General features: G+C 40.7%; 1 protein-coding gene across 2 annotated transcripts in view; it reads left to right on the top strand.

The window, feature by feature from the left end:
• FNTB (farnesyltransferase, CAAX box, subunit beta) overlaps positions 1–16,246 on the top strand; it is an 84,662-nt gene that overhangs the window by 41,965 nt on the left and 26,451 nt on the right. For both annotated transcript variants that reach the window (XM_067733136.1, XM_067733126.1), the window contains exons 5-6: positions 7,747–7,893; positions 7,996–8,079. In XM_067733136.1, coding sequence (XP_067589237.1) covers positions 7,747–7,893; positions 7,996–8,079 — 231 coding nt within the window. The remainder of the gene's footprint in view (positions 1–7,746; positions 7,894–7,995; positions 8,080–16,246) is intronic.

Raw genomic sequence — 16,246 nt, 5'->3', positions numbered from 1 at the left:
CAATGGTGAAAAAGTGAAAGCATTTCCACTAAGATCAGGAACAAGACAAGGTTGCCCACTCTCACCACTCTTATTCATCATACTTTTGGAAGTTTTAGCCACAGCAATCAGAGAAGAAAAGGAAATAAAAGGAATCCAAATCGGAAAAGAAGTAGTAAAGCTGTCACTGTTTGCAGATGACATGATACTATACATAGAGAATCCTAAAGATGCTACCAGAAAACTACTAAAGCTAATCAATGAATTTGGTAAAGTAGCAGGATACAAAATTAATGCACAGAAATCTCTTGCATTCCTATACACAAATAATGAAAAATGAAAGTGAAATCAAGAAAACACTCCCATTTACCATTGCAACAAAAGAATGAAATATCTAGGAATAAACCTACCTAAGGAGACAAAAGACCTGTATGCAGAAAATTATAAGACACTGATGAAAGAAATTAAAGATGATACAAATAGATGGAGAGATATACCATGTCCTTGGATTGGAAGAATCAAAATTGTGAAAACGACTCTACTACCCAAAGCAATCTACAGATTCAATGCAATCCCCTATCAAACTACCACTGGCATTTTTCACAAAACTAGAACAAAAATTTCACAATTTGTATGGAAACACAAAAGACCTCGAATAGCCAAAGCAATCTTGAGAACGAAAAACGGAGCTGGAGGAATCAGGCTCCCTGACTTCAGACTGTACTACAAAGCTACAGTAATCAGGACAGTATGGTACTGGCACAAAAACAGAAAGATCAATAGAACAGGATAGAAAGCCCAGAGATAAACCCACGCACATATGGTCACCTTATCTTTGATAAAGGAGGCAGGAATGTACGGTGGAGAAAGGACAGCCTCTTCAATAAGTGGTGCTGGGGAAACTGGACAGGTACATGTAAAAGTATGAGATTAGATCACTCCCTAGCACCATACGCAAAAATAAGCTCAAAATGGATTAAAGACCTAAATGTAAGGCCAGAAACTATCAAACTCTTATAGGAAAACATAGGCAGAACACTCTATGACATAAATCACAGCAAGATCCTTTTTGACCCACTTCCTAGAGAAATGGAAATAAAACCAAAAATAAACAAATGGGACCTAATGAAGCTTCAAAGCTTTTGCACAGTAAATGACCAAAAGACAACCCTCAGAATGGGAGAAAATATTTGCAAATGAAACAACTGACAAAGGATTAATCTCCAAAATTTATAAGCAGCTCATGCAGCTCAATAACAAAAAAACAAACAACCCAATCCAAAAATGGGCAGAAGACCTAAACAGACGTTTCTCCAAAGAAGGTATACAGACTGCCAACAAACACATGAAAGAATGCTCAACATCATTAATCATTAGAGAAATGCAAATCAAAACTACAATGAGGTATCATCTCACACCAGTCAGAATGGCCATCATCCAAAAATCTAGAAACAATAAATGCTGGAGAGGGTGTGGAGAAAAGGGAACACTCTTGCACTGCTGGTGGGAATGTGAATTGGTACAGCCGCTATAGAGAACAGTATGGAGGTTCCTTAAAAAACTACAAATAGAACTACCATATGACCCAGCAGTCCCACTACTGGGCATATACTCTGAGAAAACCATAATTCAAAGAGAGTCATGTACCACAATGTTCATTGCAGCTCTATTTACAATAGCCCGGAGATGGAAACAACCTAAGTGTCCATCATCAGATGAATGGATAAAGAAGATGTGGCACATATATACAATGGAATATTACTCAGCTATAAAAAGAAATGAAATTGAGCTATTTTTAATGAGGTGGATGGACTTAAAGTTGTCATACAGAGTGAAGTAAGTCAGAAAGAGAAAGACAAATACCGTATGCTAACACATATATATGGAATTTAAGAAAAAACAATGTCATGAAGAACCTAGGGGTAAGACAGGAATAAAGACACAAACCTACTAGAGAATGGACTTGAGGATATAGGCAGGGGGAAGGGTAAGCTGTGACAAAGCGAGAGAGTGGCATGAACATATATACACTACCAAAGGTAAAATAGCTAGCTAGTGGGAAGCAACCACATAGCACAGGGAGATCAGCTCGGTGCTTTGTGACCACCTAGAGCGGTGGGATAGGGAGGGTGGGATGGAGGGAGACACAAGAGGGAAGAGATATGGGAACATATGTATATGTATAACGGATTCACTTTGTTATAAAGCAGAAACTAACACACCGTTGTAAAGCAATTACACTTCAATAAAGATGTTAAAAAAAAGAAAAGCTGATTTGTCCTGATTGCAAGAACCACTTGATAGTTAATGACCAAAATTTTCTGTTTCACAGCCAACTTAAAAGCTTTACCTATGGTTCTTCTGAGCATTGATTTAACAGACCTTTAAAGAATTACTTTGACTTTCCAATAATGTACTTTGTTCTGTGCCTAGCAGGTAGTTAATTCTAGGTGCAGATAATATTTGTAATGAACAGAGCCTAGTAGCTCTGGCTTATAAGGGAATAAACTATTTTTAGTAAGAAAGAGAAATCTTAATGACTTCTATAAAAATATGGAGATTTTTTTTTAAAAAAGACTACCTGATTTTGGATGTTGCCTTTTTATTTATTTTGCACAGGGAAAAGAAATGCTTTGAAAATGTGTTTAGGTTTTTTTTGTTTCCCTCGTCTTTATACAAATATTAAGGTGACCTAGAGGTTGAGTTTAGCTCTAGAGCTCTTGAGTTTAGCTCTGCTGTCCTCTCTTCCCCCTCCCCAGCCTAGTGTGCAACACACTCACACACACACACACACACGTACGCAAGTTTCTCTTTCCTATTTTGTTCACTGTTGTACTTCTGTTTGTTCTGGGAACAATATGACAAGCTGAGTTCCCTCTAGTGGACAAAACCACTTTTGTCAGCTACGGTGACTGCTGACCAAAGCCAGCAAGGCCAGGCTGTTACTGCTGGTATCAGACCTTTCAAGAATAATATATTCATAGGTAGGAATTTAGTGTGACTCTCTTAAGAGATTGTATCCACAAATTTATGCATGTGTTTACCTAAAATAAATTAATATTTTGGAACCATACTAAGTGCATTTGCTTTGTTAATGATTTTGGAACTAAAGGAAGCATCTTTTAATGAGAATCCCATGTTATTGAATTTATTGTTATTGTTATTGAATGCTATAATGAAAACCACAGGGAAACTACTGTACTGTTAGGTCTTTTAGCTTTTGTAAGATCTGAAAAGTATCTTTAACTTAAAAATTATTTTAGGACTTTTCCGCTTGTAAAGTTTTTCTAAAGATTAAATTTAAATTTTCATGTGTCAGTGTTTTATTATTTCCCTTTTGAAAGGTTATTAGTTGCTTGTCCCCTGGCTAGCTCCTGAAATATCTTTCCTTTTAAATTTAATTTGTTTCCTTATCTTTCAGGGAAGATACCTTTCGTGGTCATTTGTCTTCTGGGCATTTTTTGGCCAGGTGCTGCGGGCATCTAGTAGGTGGAGGTTGGGGAAGCTGCTAAACATCCTCCACAGGACAGTCCCCACAACCAAGAATTATCCAGTCCAGAATGTCAGTAGTGCCACGGTGGAGAACCCCTGCTCTAAAATAACCAACTTTAGATTGACCACACTTCCAAAACGGCAGCACACCAGGCATCGCCTCTTGATGAAATCAGAGAACCTGTCGTCCTCCCCAGGGCGACACTGGCCTCCTGGAATCAACAGGAGAGCCTGCTTGTCTTTCCCCTGTTCAATGCTCTCCTCTGCCAGGGAAGGAGTTTTCCTCTCCCTTCTGTCAGCTGAAGCTGTCTTACAGTATGAAAATCGGAAGACTTAACATAGATGTTTTAGCCTGATGTCAAGTCATCCATCCTGCCTTTGCATCTGCTCCTAAGTTATCTGTTCAAGAATGACTGTGCCTATTTCCAAAGCTATCATCTTTCTAACTTATTCTAGGCCTTAAGTCTATCTGTGGTAACCTGTCTGGTGCTGAAGGTTTTCTTAAATCTAACCTAAATTATTCTTGCTGCAGATTAGCTTCAATTTTTTTGTTTGTTTGTTTTGTTTTTTTACGGTACGCGGGCCTCTCACTGCTGTGGCCTCTCCCGTTGCGGAGCACAGGCTCCGGACACGCAGGCTCAGCGGCCATGGCTCACGGGCCCAGCCGCTCCGCGGCATGTGGGATCTTCCCGGACCAGGGCACGAACCCATGTACCCTGCATCGGCAGGCGGACTCTCAACCACTGCGCCACCAGGGAAGCCCCAATTTTTGTTTCTTTGCTAGAAAGTTTGCATAATTACCCTTTGTATACTTGAGGTATTTTGCTGAGTAGCTTCCACACTGTGGTTTTCTTTAATGGTAAGCCTTTTAATCACTTTTATACTTAGCCATTTTTACAACTCTATTCTGAAATTCCTTTGAGTTGGAAAATGGAGGCTTGAGCCAGATATAGTTTTGACCAATACTGTGTATATGATGCTTTGAAAAAGCATTTTCTGTGTTGTTTACAAGTCATGGGCCCTAACCTCTGGTCCTTTTTCTGCTGTGTTCCTAGTTATTTCTTATTTATATGCTTTATATGCTTTATCTCCTACTCCTGCCATCTCTGAGTATATTACTTGCTTCTTACACCTGTTTCACTTGTTTTATTCTTATTGGCTTCTGATTTGTTTTATATTATTCTGGACTTTCACTCCTTGGAGGGTTTCCCTGCTCGTTATGTATTATTTGCTTATATACTATGCATGCTTTTGAGTCCTCCATCCACACGGGTGACAGTGATGTCCAGAATAACCACCATAAGGCAGTCCTCAACCATCCCCTAAAAGTCCAAGTAAATCATCGATAATCTTGCTTTGAACTTAATCCTCTTACAGGTTTTACATACTTTTCAATAGCTGGATGATAAAGCAGTGGTGTCCAATAGAACTTAACAAGGTCATGGAAATAGTCTATGTTTTATTGCAGCCCCTAGCCACATGTAGCTGTTGAGCAGTTGCAATGTGGCTTGTGTGACTGAGGAGCTTAATTTTAAATTTAATTAATTTAAATTGAAATTTCAAAAAGCCTCATGTGGCTAGTGGCTACCTATTGGACAGTGCAGATGTATCACATTGCTACCCAAAATGTGGTCCTCAGACCAGCAGCATTGCCATCACCTGGGAGCTTGCTAGAAATGCAGAATCTCGGGTCCCTTTAGTTCTACTGAATTAGGTCTGCAGTTTGACAAGATCCTCAGGTGACTTCCACGGCACACTCGAGTTTGAGAAGCACTGATACTTGGCTGTACATTGGAGTCACGTGGGGAATTTTTAAAACTATTGCCACTTGGGCCCACCCTCAGCGACTCTGATTTAATTGGTATTAGGTGTGGCCTGGGCTTGGGTTTTTTTTTTTTTTTTTTTTTTTTTAAAAACATCCCCCAAAGTGATTCTAATTATACAGCAAAGACTTGTGGTATTCAAACTTCGTGTGTATCCACATCACCTGGGAATTTGGTAAAATACAGAGGCCCAGCTCTTTCCTGCTTCAGCAGGTCTGGGTCTGGGTCCTTTATTAGCCCTCCAGTGATTCTGATCTCCACATTTGGGGTTTTTAAATTCCTGATCTGGAAGATAGTTTCCCACTTTGTTGGAAGTTGTCATGTAAGCGAGAATGCAATGCCTTGCTGACTTGAAAGAAAATTGATCTACTAGATCTTTCAGTCATATGACTAAATGAGTGATTTATGAATACTTGTTTTCCACAAAGTGTGCCACTCTTGGTGTTTGCTCAGTGTTTCCCGCGTGTGATTTTTAAAATTAGTTGGTGAATTTCTGGTCTCTAAGACAAGTTTTTCTTCCCCTTTGGACCGTTATAAGTATCATTCACATTTTGCTTTTCAGAATTGCTAGGAGTTCTGCTCACGACAGCTGGTAGCTTCACTGTCAGTTTGCCAGTTCCTTAAGGTACAATTTGTAAAGACTCTGGATCAGAATGTTCTATAGTACAGAAGCGTCTCAGACTCAAGAAGAGCCCAACCCCTGTTCCCCACATAGCCCTCAGTCGGTCAGATGCAGCCTGTCAGCTGGGGGCAGTTGGTGTGGAGGGGTGATTTAATGGTGTCTCTGGTACATTCAGATCTCGGCCCATTCCAGACTTTAGGCTACAGGGTCAGGAGTATTGCATTTGCCGTAAGTCTGTCATGGGAGCTGGGGAAGGGAATGGATAACTAGATGACTCTTTTCCGTTTTCTTTTTTAAAATGTGCTGTTAAGTTTTATGTCAGCCAAAAAACTTTATTTTTGTGATCAGGAAACTTTTTGTATGCTAACGCAGCCAACTTTTGTTAGACCAGGAGTTTATTAGCTATTTGTTTCTGGGAAATAGGATAAGAATTGATGAGGGTTTGGGAAACATGTTAGTAAAAAACTCATTTTTCTCTGCAAAAATTAATTGCTATTAAAAACATGTCACAGAACTGTCTTCCTTCTCTGATTATCAACTTCAGTTTCAATCCTTGTGTTTCCTACAGTAAAATTGTGGGTGGAACGTGAAGTGAGTGTGGATTGCTTTTAACCTGTGATGACTTCAGGGCTTTACTAGGAAGTCAGCAGCTTTTCTATGGCTGTCCCTGCCCAGATAATGGCAGGTCTGAAATCAAAAGTCATCAAATATGACGTGGGAAAGGCGCAATCAACTTGTGTCTTAGTGGAGATTAAGTAGACTCTGTGCGACCTCTCTGGCAGCAGTAGATAAGAAAAAATGAGATGAAAGAGCCCAGGAAAAGAAGGCTGTCTGAGCACTAGAAGGACACAGATTTGCAGCTGGTTCTCTTAACTGAGGACTTGTCCTACTAGGAAGCTGTGATCCTGCTACGTTGTGCGGAAACAGCTCGAGGACCAGGACTCTCCGGGGGCACCCCTTTCCGATGAACTTTAGAGGGCCTTAGACAAAGAGGGGCTCTCTTGGTTTCACTTAAAGCAAGAAGATAACTTCTGGGCAGACTGATGCCATGCTTGGAAGCAAGGGCTTGGAGGCCAACCCTCAATAAACAGTTTCCCTCAGTGAAGGAGCTGGAGCCTCTGTGAGACACTCTCCCAAAGCCTCCAGCCTGGGATGCATTCCTGTGATAGGAGTCAGCAGTGCTTAAGTTTGCCACAGTGAGCTGAGCAAGCAGAAGCTCACCTCTTTCTTATTCTCCTAACCGTGGAGGCAGACTCCATTGGAAGCTTGTTTCTTGTCGGTGAGCGGAGTAAAAATCAGTAGCCCACTGGGGCTTACACGGCAATGGGAGTGAGAAGGCATCTCTTTAAATATTCCTGGTAGGCCTAGGTGATGGCTCTAGACCAGCAGTTGAGTATCACCATGATTTAGGCAAAATCCGAAGCCTGGGAGGTACCCTAGAGGCAAGGAGAACGGGCTGGTCCCATAGATCCAGGGTGGCAAATTGAGAGAAAAGTATGGGAAAGATTGGGTCAAGAAGCATGAGACTTACTCCCAGTTCTAAGAACTGCCCGGCCTTATGTTCCTTGCTTCACGACTAGGCAAATGCTTAAATACAAAACTCAGAAAGGAGGGCACACAAAGCTGATGATAGCAGAGAATCAGGCTATCATTAGAGAATTAGGCCCTTTACAGGTGTTGACTGTATCCAGTATATATTCACTAGGTGGGGAGGGGAGGTTTCTTCCCTTTTGAGGAAGGCGGAGGCTTGGAAAGGCATGGACTGGTGGAATTTGGTGTTTTGAAATGAATGCTGTCTGACCTTGTCTTTCCCTTTGGCTGTGTACCTAGCGTGTGTCAGTTCCTGGAGCTGTGTCAAAGCCCAGAAGGTGGCTTTGGAGGGGGCCCTGGCCAGTACCCACACCTTGCGCCCACGTACGCAGCAGTCAACGCGCTGTGCATCATTGGCACCGAAGAGGCCTATGATGTCATTAACAGGTACAGTCAAAGCCAGCAGGACTGGGCACCCAGCTGGGCTCCCGCCTGCTGACAGTGCACTGACCATCGCCATCTCCTGCCTCTCTCCTGTTCATTTCTCAGAGAGAAGCTTCTCCAGTATTTGTACTCGCTGAAGCAACCCGATGGCTCTTTTCTCATGCACGTTGGAGGTGAGGTGGACGTGAGGTGAGTGGGGTTTTTCTCAGGCAGCTGCATCAGCAGATTCTCGGGTTTATCTGCCATCAGAGATGCCAAGCCCGGGGAACAATACAGGGAAGCTGCTGCCTTGTCTCACCGAATGACATGCAGAGTAAAGTGTCAGTGACACAGTTCATAATCACTGCACATACGATACAGATGTCCTCAGGGGTCACTGTCACTTGACTTCTTTTATGTAAATGCCAAAATATGAGTAACACAGAAATAAAATCAAATGCTTTTGTTTTAAAAATGAAAAATACATTTGTGTATGAAAGGATATACTGTAAGATGTAACTGTATACTGTAATATAATTTTTCATCTCTCTGCCATGGGAATGGGAGATATTTTCTGAATGAATTTGATGAAATCATGAGAATGTTTAACAACTGTGTGAGAATTGCTTTGGGTGGTGCAGAAACTCTTAGGGGCCAGTAGGGTGTATGACAAACAGTTGCATGAACTGATGGAACCAGCTGGCTCAAAATGATCATTTTTCTCAAGAATTACAAGTACCTAGCAAGTAGTTTACTCACCTGGCAGGAGGTTGCCTATGAAGCATATAGGGAATTCACTGAATTAGTCATTACTCAAAGGCAGTGTGGATCATTGAGATTTTATACCAGATTATTCTTCTTTAGTCTGATAAATACATTTTTTATGAGGTTTCTATATCAAAGCCATCTTATTGCCTATTTGTAAATGTATTTTCCTCTACACAAGTTGATTAATATTCTGGCTTAACTATTGGTTTGAAAGTGTAGGGGAAGAAAAAAACATGAAAGTTGTGGAGCACAGAACACGTTGCAGATAAAAGTAGGTAACGAGCTGCAAAGACCTTCAGTGAAGGATATTCTTTTGTCTGTAAGTAGACCAGGTATCTGGGAACCTAGGTACCTGGAGAACTGTCTCTCTACTCCCAACGCTTCTGACATGAAATGTCGGGGTGTTTTTTCCTCGTATTAAACAGTTCCGACCCTGACTACCCAGAGTTAGCACACGTCACAGGTTAAGGGCTCAGTCCCACAAGACTGCCCCCATCTCAGACAGTGGTCACAAGTAGTGGGTTCCCAAGTTACCCACACTTCTGCCTGACTTGGCTACAAACCAGGGGTTCCTACGACCCCCTCCTCATTTTAATAATTTGCTAGGAGAGCTCAGAATACTCAGGAGAATTTTTTACTGTTTAACTAGTTTATTATAAAGGATGTCATAAAGGATACAAATGAACAGCCACATGAAGGGGTATATAGAGTGAGGGCTGGAAATGTCCAAGCATAGGGATTTGTGTCCCCGTGACGTTGGGATGTTCCACCCTCCCAGCAGGCACAGGGGTGCGTCCACAGCCCAGAAGCTCCCCAGACTCCTTCATCTAGGGTTTTTATGGAGGCTTCACTATGTAGGCATGATTGATGAACTCATCGGCCACTGGGTGATTAACTCAGTCTTCTGGAGAGTGGGCCTGAAAGTTCCAACCCTCGAATCCCATGGTTGGTGCCTCTGGCAACCAGCCCCCATCCTCCAGGAGTCACCTCATTAGCATAAACTCAGGTGTGGTCGAAGGGCGCATTTTATGAATAACAAGACTCTCCTATCGCCCATCAGTCGGGAAATTCCAAACGGGTTTTATGAGCTCTGTGCTGAGGGGAAGACCAAATACGTATTTCTTCTTATATCACAGTATCCCGGTATCTGTTGTTAAAAGATAAATGGAGTCCCATTAACAATTCTATGAATTTATTTGAGCAAAGATTGATTTGAATGAGGCAGCATCCCATCTAGCACACAGAAAGGAGCCCTGAGGAGCTGTACAAAATGAGAAACTTTTATGGGCAGAAGGGAGCAGGGACAAGGAAGTTAAACCAGGCAAAAAAGCGGGTTGGCTATGTCCACCAGGCAGATTCCCTCACCGCTGCTCGTCAGGTGATTCCTGATTGACGGGTTTAAGATTCCATTTCTGGGAGGGCAGAAACCATAATGAGGTCACGGTTTGGCAATGTGGAGTTTAGCACAAGGGACACTCCCTTTTGGGCCTGTGGTCTTGTTTTTACACTGTGTATGCCAGTGAAGCCAATATAATTATTGAGGAAAAGCAGTATTGTGTTGACGTCTTAAGAAAAAAGTTAAAAAATGTTTTCCCCCTCTTTTTTTTTTTTTTTTTTTTTTGCGGTACGTGGGCCTCTCACCGTTGTGGCCTCTCCCGTTGCGGAGCACAGGCTCCGGACGCGCAGGCCCAGCGGCCATGGCTCACGGGCCCAGCCGCTCCGCGGCATGTGGGATCTTCCCGGACCGAGGCACGAACCCGTGTCCCCTGCATCGGCAGGCGGACTCTCAACCACTGCGCCACCAGAGAAGCCCTGTTTTCCCCCTCTTGGTCACTACATTTTCATCCTGTTCTACAAGTACTCCAAATTTAGCTTTTTAAAGTTTCCTGAGATTATAGGTGAAAGCAAAGAAACCCTGGCAAGATTGCTTTGGCATTTTATCACATACCTTTTTCAGATATGATTACTCTCTAACTTACTCGTTCTGGCGCCGGTTTCCTTCTGTTTTCTTTTTTTTTTCCTGCAAGAGGTGTCCATTGAATTCTGGAGTTCAAAGAGACCCAATACTTTGTTTTTTGTTTGTTTTTTTACTCACAAATAACCTGTGTATGTTTATTTTTTATTTATTTATTTTTATTAGTTATCCATTTTATACAGATCAGTGTATACATGTCAATCCCAATCGCCCAATTCATCACACCACCACCCCTCTGCCGCTTTCCCCTCTTGGTGTCCATACGTTTGTTCTCTACATCTGTGTCTCAATTTCTGCTCTGCAAACTGGTTCATCTGTACCATTTTCTAGGTTCCACATATATGCGTTAATATACGATATTTGTTTTTCTCTTTCTGACTTACTTCATTCTGTATGACAGTTTCTAGATGCATCCACGTCTCTACACGTGACCCAATTTCGTTCCTTTTTATGGCTGAGTAATATTCCATTCTGTATATGTACCACATCTTCTTTATCTATTTGTCTGTTGATGGGTAGTTAGGTTGCTTCCATGACCTGGCTATTGTAAATAGTGCTTCAATGAACATTGAGGTGCATGTGTCTTTTTTTTTTTTTAATAAATAAATAAATTTATTTATTTTTGGCTGTGTTGGGTCTTCGTTGATGTGCGTGGGCTTTAGCTGCAGTGAGCGGGGGCTACTCTTAGTTGCTGTGCACAGGCTTCTCATCGTTGTGGCTTCTCTTGTTGCGGAGCATGGGCTGTAGGTGCGCAGGCTTCAGCAGTTGTGGCACGTGGGCTCATTAGTTGTGGCCTACGGGCTGTAGAGCTCAGGTTCAGTAGTTGTGGCGCACGGGCTTAGTTGCCCCATGGCATGTGGGATTTTCCCAGACCAGGGCTCGAACCCGTGTCCCCTGAATTAGCAGGAGGATTCTTAACCACTGCGCCACCAGGGAAGCCTGCATGTGTCTTTTTGAATTATGGTTTTCTCTGGATATATGCCCAGTAGTGGGATTGCTGGGTCATATGGTAATTCTATTTTTAGTTCTTTAAGGAACCTCCGTACTGGTCTCCAAGGTGGCTGTATCAATTTACATTCCCACCAACAGTGCAAGAGGGTTCCCTTTTCTCCACACCCTCTCCAGCATTTGTTGTTTGTAGATTTTGTGATGATGCCCATTCTAACTGGTGTGAGGTGATACCTCACTGTAGTTTTGATTTGCATTTCTCTAATAAGTAGTGATGTTGAGCAGCTTTTCATGTGCTTCTTGGCCATCTGTATGTCTTCATTGGAGAAATGTCTATTTAGGTCTTCTGCCCATTTTTCGATTAGGTTGTTTGTTATTTTAATACTGAGCTGCATGAGCTGTTTATATATATTGGAGATTAATCCTTTGTTGATTCGCTTGCAAATATTTTCTCCCATTCTGAGGGTTGTCTTTCCATATTGTTTATGGTTTCCTTTGCTGTGCAAAAGCTTTGAAGTTTCATTAGGTCCCATTTGTTTATTTTTGTTTTTATTTCCATTACTCTAGGAGGTGGTTCAAAAAATATTTTGCTGTGATTTATGTCAAACATTCTTCCTATGTTTTCCTCTAAGAGTTTTATAGTGCCCGGTCTTACATTTAGGTCTCTAACCCATTTTGACTTTATTTTTGTATATGGTGTTAGGGAGTGTTCTAATTTCGTTCTTTTACATGTAGCTGTCCAGTTATCCCAGCACCACTTATTGAAGAGGCTGTCTTTTCTCCATTGTATATCCTTGCCTTCTTTGTCAAAGATTAGTTGACCATAGGTGCGTGGGTTTATCTCTGGGCTTTCTATCCTGTTCCATTGATCTATTTTTCTGTTTTTGTGCCAGTACCATGTTGTTTTGATTACTGTAGCTTTGTAGTATAGTCTGAAGTCAGGGAGTCTGATTCCTCCAGCTCCATTTTTTCCCCTCAAGACTGCTTTGGCTATTCGGGGTCTTTTGTGTCTCCATACAAATTTTAAGATTTTTTGTTGTAGTTCTGTAAAAAATGCCATTGGTAATTTGATAGGGGTTGCATTGAATCTGTAGATTGCTTTGGGTAGTATAGTCATTTTCACAATACTGCTTCTTCCAGTCCAAGAACATGGTATATCTCTCCATCTGTTGGTATCATCTTTAATTTCTTTCATCAGTGCCTTATAGTTTTCTGCATACAGGTCTTTGGTCTCCCTAGGTAGGTTTATTTCTAGGTATTTTATTCTTTTTGTTGCAGTGGTAAATGGGAGTGTTTCCTTAATTTCTCTTTCAGATTTTTCATCATTAGTGTATAGGAATGCAAGAGATTTCTGTGCATTAATTTTGTATCCTGCAACTTTACCAAATCCATTGATTAGCTCTAGTAGTTTTCTGGTGGCATGTTTAGGATTCTCTATGTATAGTATCATGTCATCTTCAAACAGTGACAGTTTTACTTCTTTTCCAATTTGTATTCCTTTTATTTCTTTTTTCTTCTCTGATTGCCATGACTAGGACTTCCAAAACTATGTTGAATAATAGTGGTGGGAGTGGACATCCTTGTCTTGTTCCTGATCTTAGAGGAAATGCTTTCAGTTTTTCACCATTGAGAAGGATGTTTGCTGTGGATTTGTCATATATGGCCTTTATTATGTTTAAGTAGGTTCCCTCTATGCCCACTTTCCGGAGAGTTTTTATCATAAATGGGTGTTGAATTTTGTCAGAAACTTTTTCTGCATCTATTGAGATGAACATATGGTTTTTATTCTTCAATTTGTTAATATGGTGTATCACATTGATTGATTTGCATATATTGAAGAATCCTTGCATCTCTGTGATAAATCTCACTTGACCATGGTGTATGATTCCTTTTAATGTGTTGTTGGATTCTGTTTGCTAGTATTTTGTTGAGGATTTTTGCATCTATATTCATCAGTGATATTGGTCTGTAATTTTCTTTTTTGTAATATCTTTGTCTGGTTTTGGTATCAGGGTGATGGTGGCCTCATAGAATGAATTTGGGAGTTTTCCTTCCTCTGCAATTTTTTGGAAGAGTTTGAGAAGGATGGATGTTAGCTCTTCTCTAAATGTTTGATAGATTTCACCTGTAAAGCCATCTGGTCCTGGACTTTTGTTTGTTGGAAGATTTTAAATCACAGCTTCAATTTCATTACTTGCGATTGGTCTGTTCATATTTTCTATTTCTTCCTGGTTCAGTCTTGGAAGGTTATACCTTTCTAAGAATTTTTCCATTTCTTCCAGGTTGTCCGTTTTATTGGCATAACGCTGCTTGTAGTAGTCTCTTATGATGCTTTGTATTTCTGCGGTGTCTGTTGTAACTTCTCCTTTTTCATTTCTAATTTTATTGATTTGAGTCCTCTCCCTCTTGATGAGTCTGACTAATGGTTTATCAATTTTGTTTATCTTCTCAAAGAACCAGCTTTTAGTTTTATTGATCTTTGCTATTGTTTTCTTTGTTTCTATTTCATTTATTTCTGCTCTGGTCTTTATGATTTCTTTCCTTCTGCTAACTTTGTGTTTTGTTTGTTCTTCTTTCTCTAGTTCCTTTAGGTGTAATGTTAGATTGTTTATTTGAGACTTTTCTTGTTTCTTGAGGTAGGCTTGTATAGCTATAAACTTCCGTCTTAGAACTGCTTTTGCTGCATCCCATATGTTTTGGATTGTCGTTTTTATCTTTTTTTTTTTTTTTTTGTGGTTCGCGGGCCTCTCACTGTTGTGTCCTCTCCCGTTGAGGAGCACAGGCTCCGGACGCGCAGGCTCAGCGGCCGTGGCTCACGGACCCAGCCGCTCCGCGGCATGTGGGATCTTCCCGGACCGGGGCACGAACCCGTGTCCCCTGCATCAGCAGGCAGACTCTCAACCACTGCGCCACCAGGGAAGCCCGGATTGTCGTGTTTTGATTGTCATTTGTCTCTAGGTATTTTTTGATTTCCTTGTTGATTTCTCCAGTGATCTCTTGGTTATTTAATAACATACTGTTTAGCCTCCATGTGTTTGTGTTTTTCGTTTTTTTTCCCCTGTAATTGATTTCTAATCTCATAGCGTTGTGGTCAGAAAGGACGCTTGATATGATTTCAATTTTCTTAAATTTACTGAGGCTTGATTTGTGACCCACGATGTGATCTATCCTGGAGAATGTTCCGTGCACATTTGAGAAGAAAGTGTAATCTGCTGTTTTTGGATGGAATGTCCTATAAATATCAATTAAATCTATCTGGTCTATTGTGTCATTTAAAGCTTGTGTTTCCTTATTAATTTTCTATTTGGATGATGTGTCCATTGGTGTAAGTGAGGTGTTAAAGTCCCCCACAATTACTGTGTTGCTGTCAATTTCCTCTTTTATAGCTGTTAGCAGTTGCCTTATGTATTGAGGTGCACCTGTGTCGGGTGCATATATATTTATAATTGTTATATCTTCTTTTTGGATTGATCCCTTGATCATTACATAGTGTCCTTCCTTGTCTCTTGTAACATTCTTTATTTTAAAGTTTATTTTATCTGATATGAGTATTGCTACTCCAGCTTTCTTTTGATTTCCATTTGCATGGAATATCTTTCTCCATCCCCGTACTTTGAATCTGTATGTGTCCCTAGGTCTGAAGTGGGTCTCTTGTAGACAGCATATATATGGGTCTTGTTTTTGTATCCATTCATCAAGCCTGTGTCTTTTGGTTGAACCATTTAATCCATTCACATTTAAGGTAATTATCAATATGTATGTTCCTATGACCATTTTCTTAATTGTTTTCGGTTTGTTTTTGTAGGTCCTTTTCTTCTCTTGTGTTTCCCACTTAGAGAAGTTCCTTTAGCATTTGTTGTAGAGCTGGTTTGGTGGTGCGGAATTCTCTTAGCTTTTGCTTGTCTGTAAAGCTTTTGATTTCTTCATCGAATCTGAATGAGATCCTTGCTGGGTAGAGTAATCTTTGTTGTAGGTTCTTCCTTTTCATCACTTTAAGTATATCATGCCACTCCTTTCTGGCTTGTAGAGTTTCTGCTGAGAAATCAGCTGTTAACCTTATGGGCATTCCCTTGTATGTTATTTGTCGTTTTTCCCTTGCTACTCTCAGTAATTTTTCTTTGTCTTCAATTTTTACCAATTTGATTACTATGTGTCTTGGAGTGTTTCTTCTTGGGTTTATCCTGTATGGGACTCTCTGCACTTCCTGCACTTGGGTGGCTATTTTCTTTCCCATGTTAGGGAAGTTTTTGACTATAATCTCTTCAAATATTTTCTCGGGTCCTTTCTCTCTTCTCCTTCTGGGACCCCTATAATGTGAATGTTGTTGCGTTTAATGTTGTCCCAGAGGTCTCTTAGGCTGTCTTCATTTCTTTTCATTCTTTTTTCTTTATTCTGTTCCCCAGCAGTGAATTCCACCATTCTGTCTTCCAGGTCAGTTATCCATTCTTCTGCCTCAGTTATTCTGCTATTGATTCCTTCTAGTGTAGTTTTCATTTCAGTTATTGTATTGTTTATCTCTGTTTGTTTGTTCTTTAATTCTTCTAGGTCTTGGTTAAACATTTCTTGCATCTTTCTCGACCTTTGCCTCCGTTCTTTTTCCGAGGTCCTGGATCATCTTCACTATCATTATTCTGAATTCTTTTTCTGGAAGATTGCCTATCTCCATTTCATTTAGTTGTTTTTCTG

This window comes from Pseudorca crassidens, chromosome 1, assembly GCF_039906515.1.
Source record: "Pseudorca crassidens isolate mPseCra1 chromosome 1, mPseCra1.hap1, whole genome shotgun sequence".
Taxonomy (NCBI): domain Eukaryota; kingdom Metazoa; phylum Chordata; class Mammalia; order Artiodactyla; family Delphinidae; genus Pseudorca; species Pseudorca crassidens.
The sequence above is the reverse complement of the archived record's forward strand: the minus strand, read 5'-3'. Positions and strand labels throughout refer to the sequence as shown.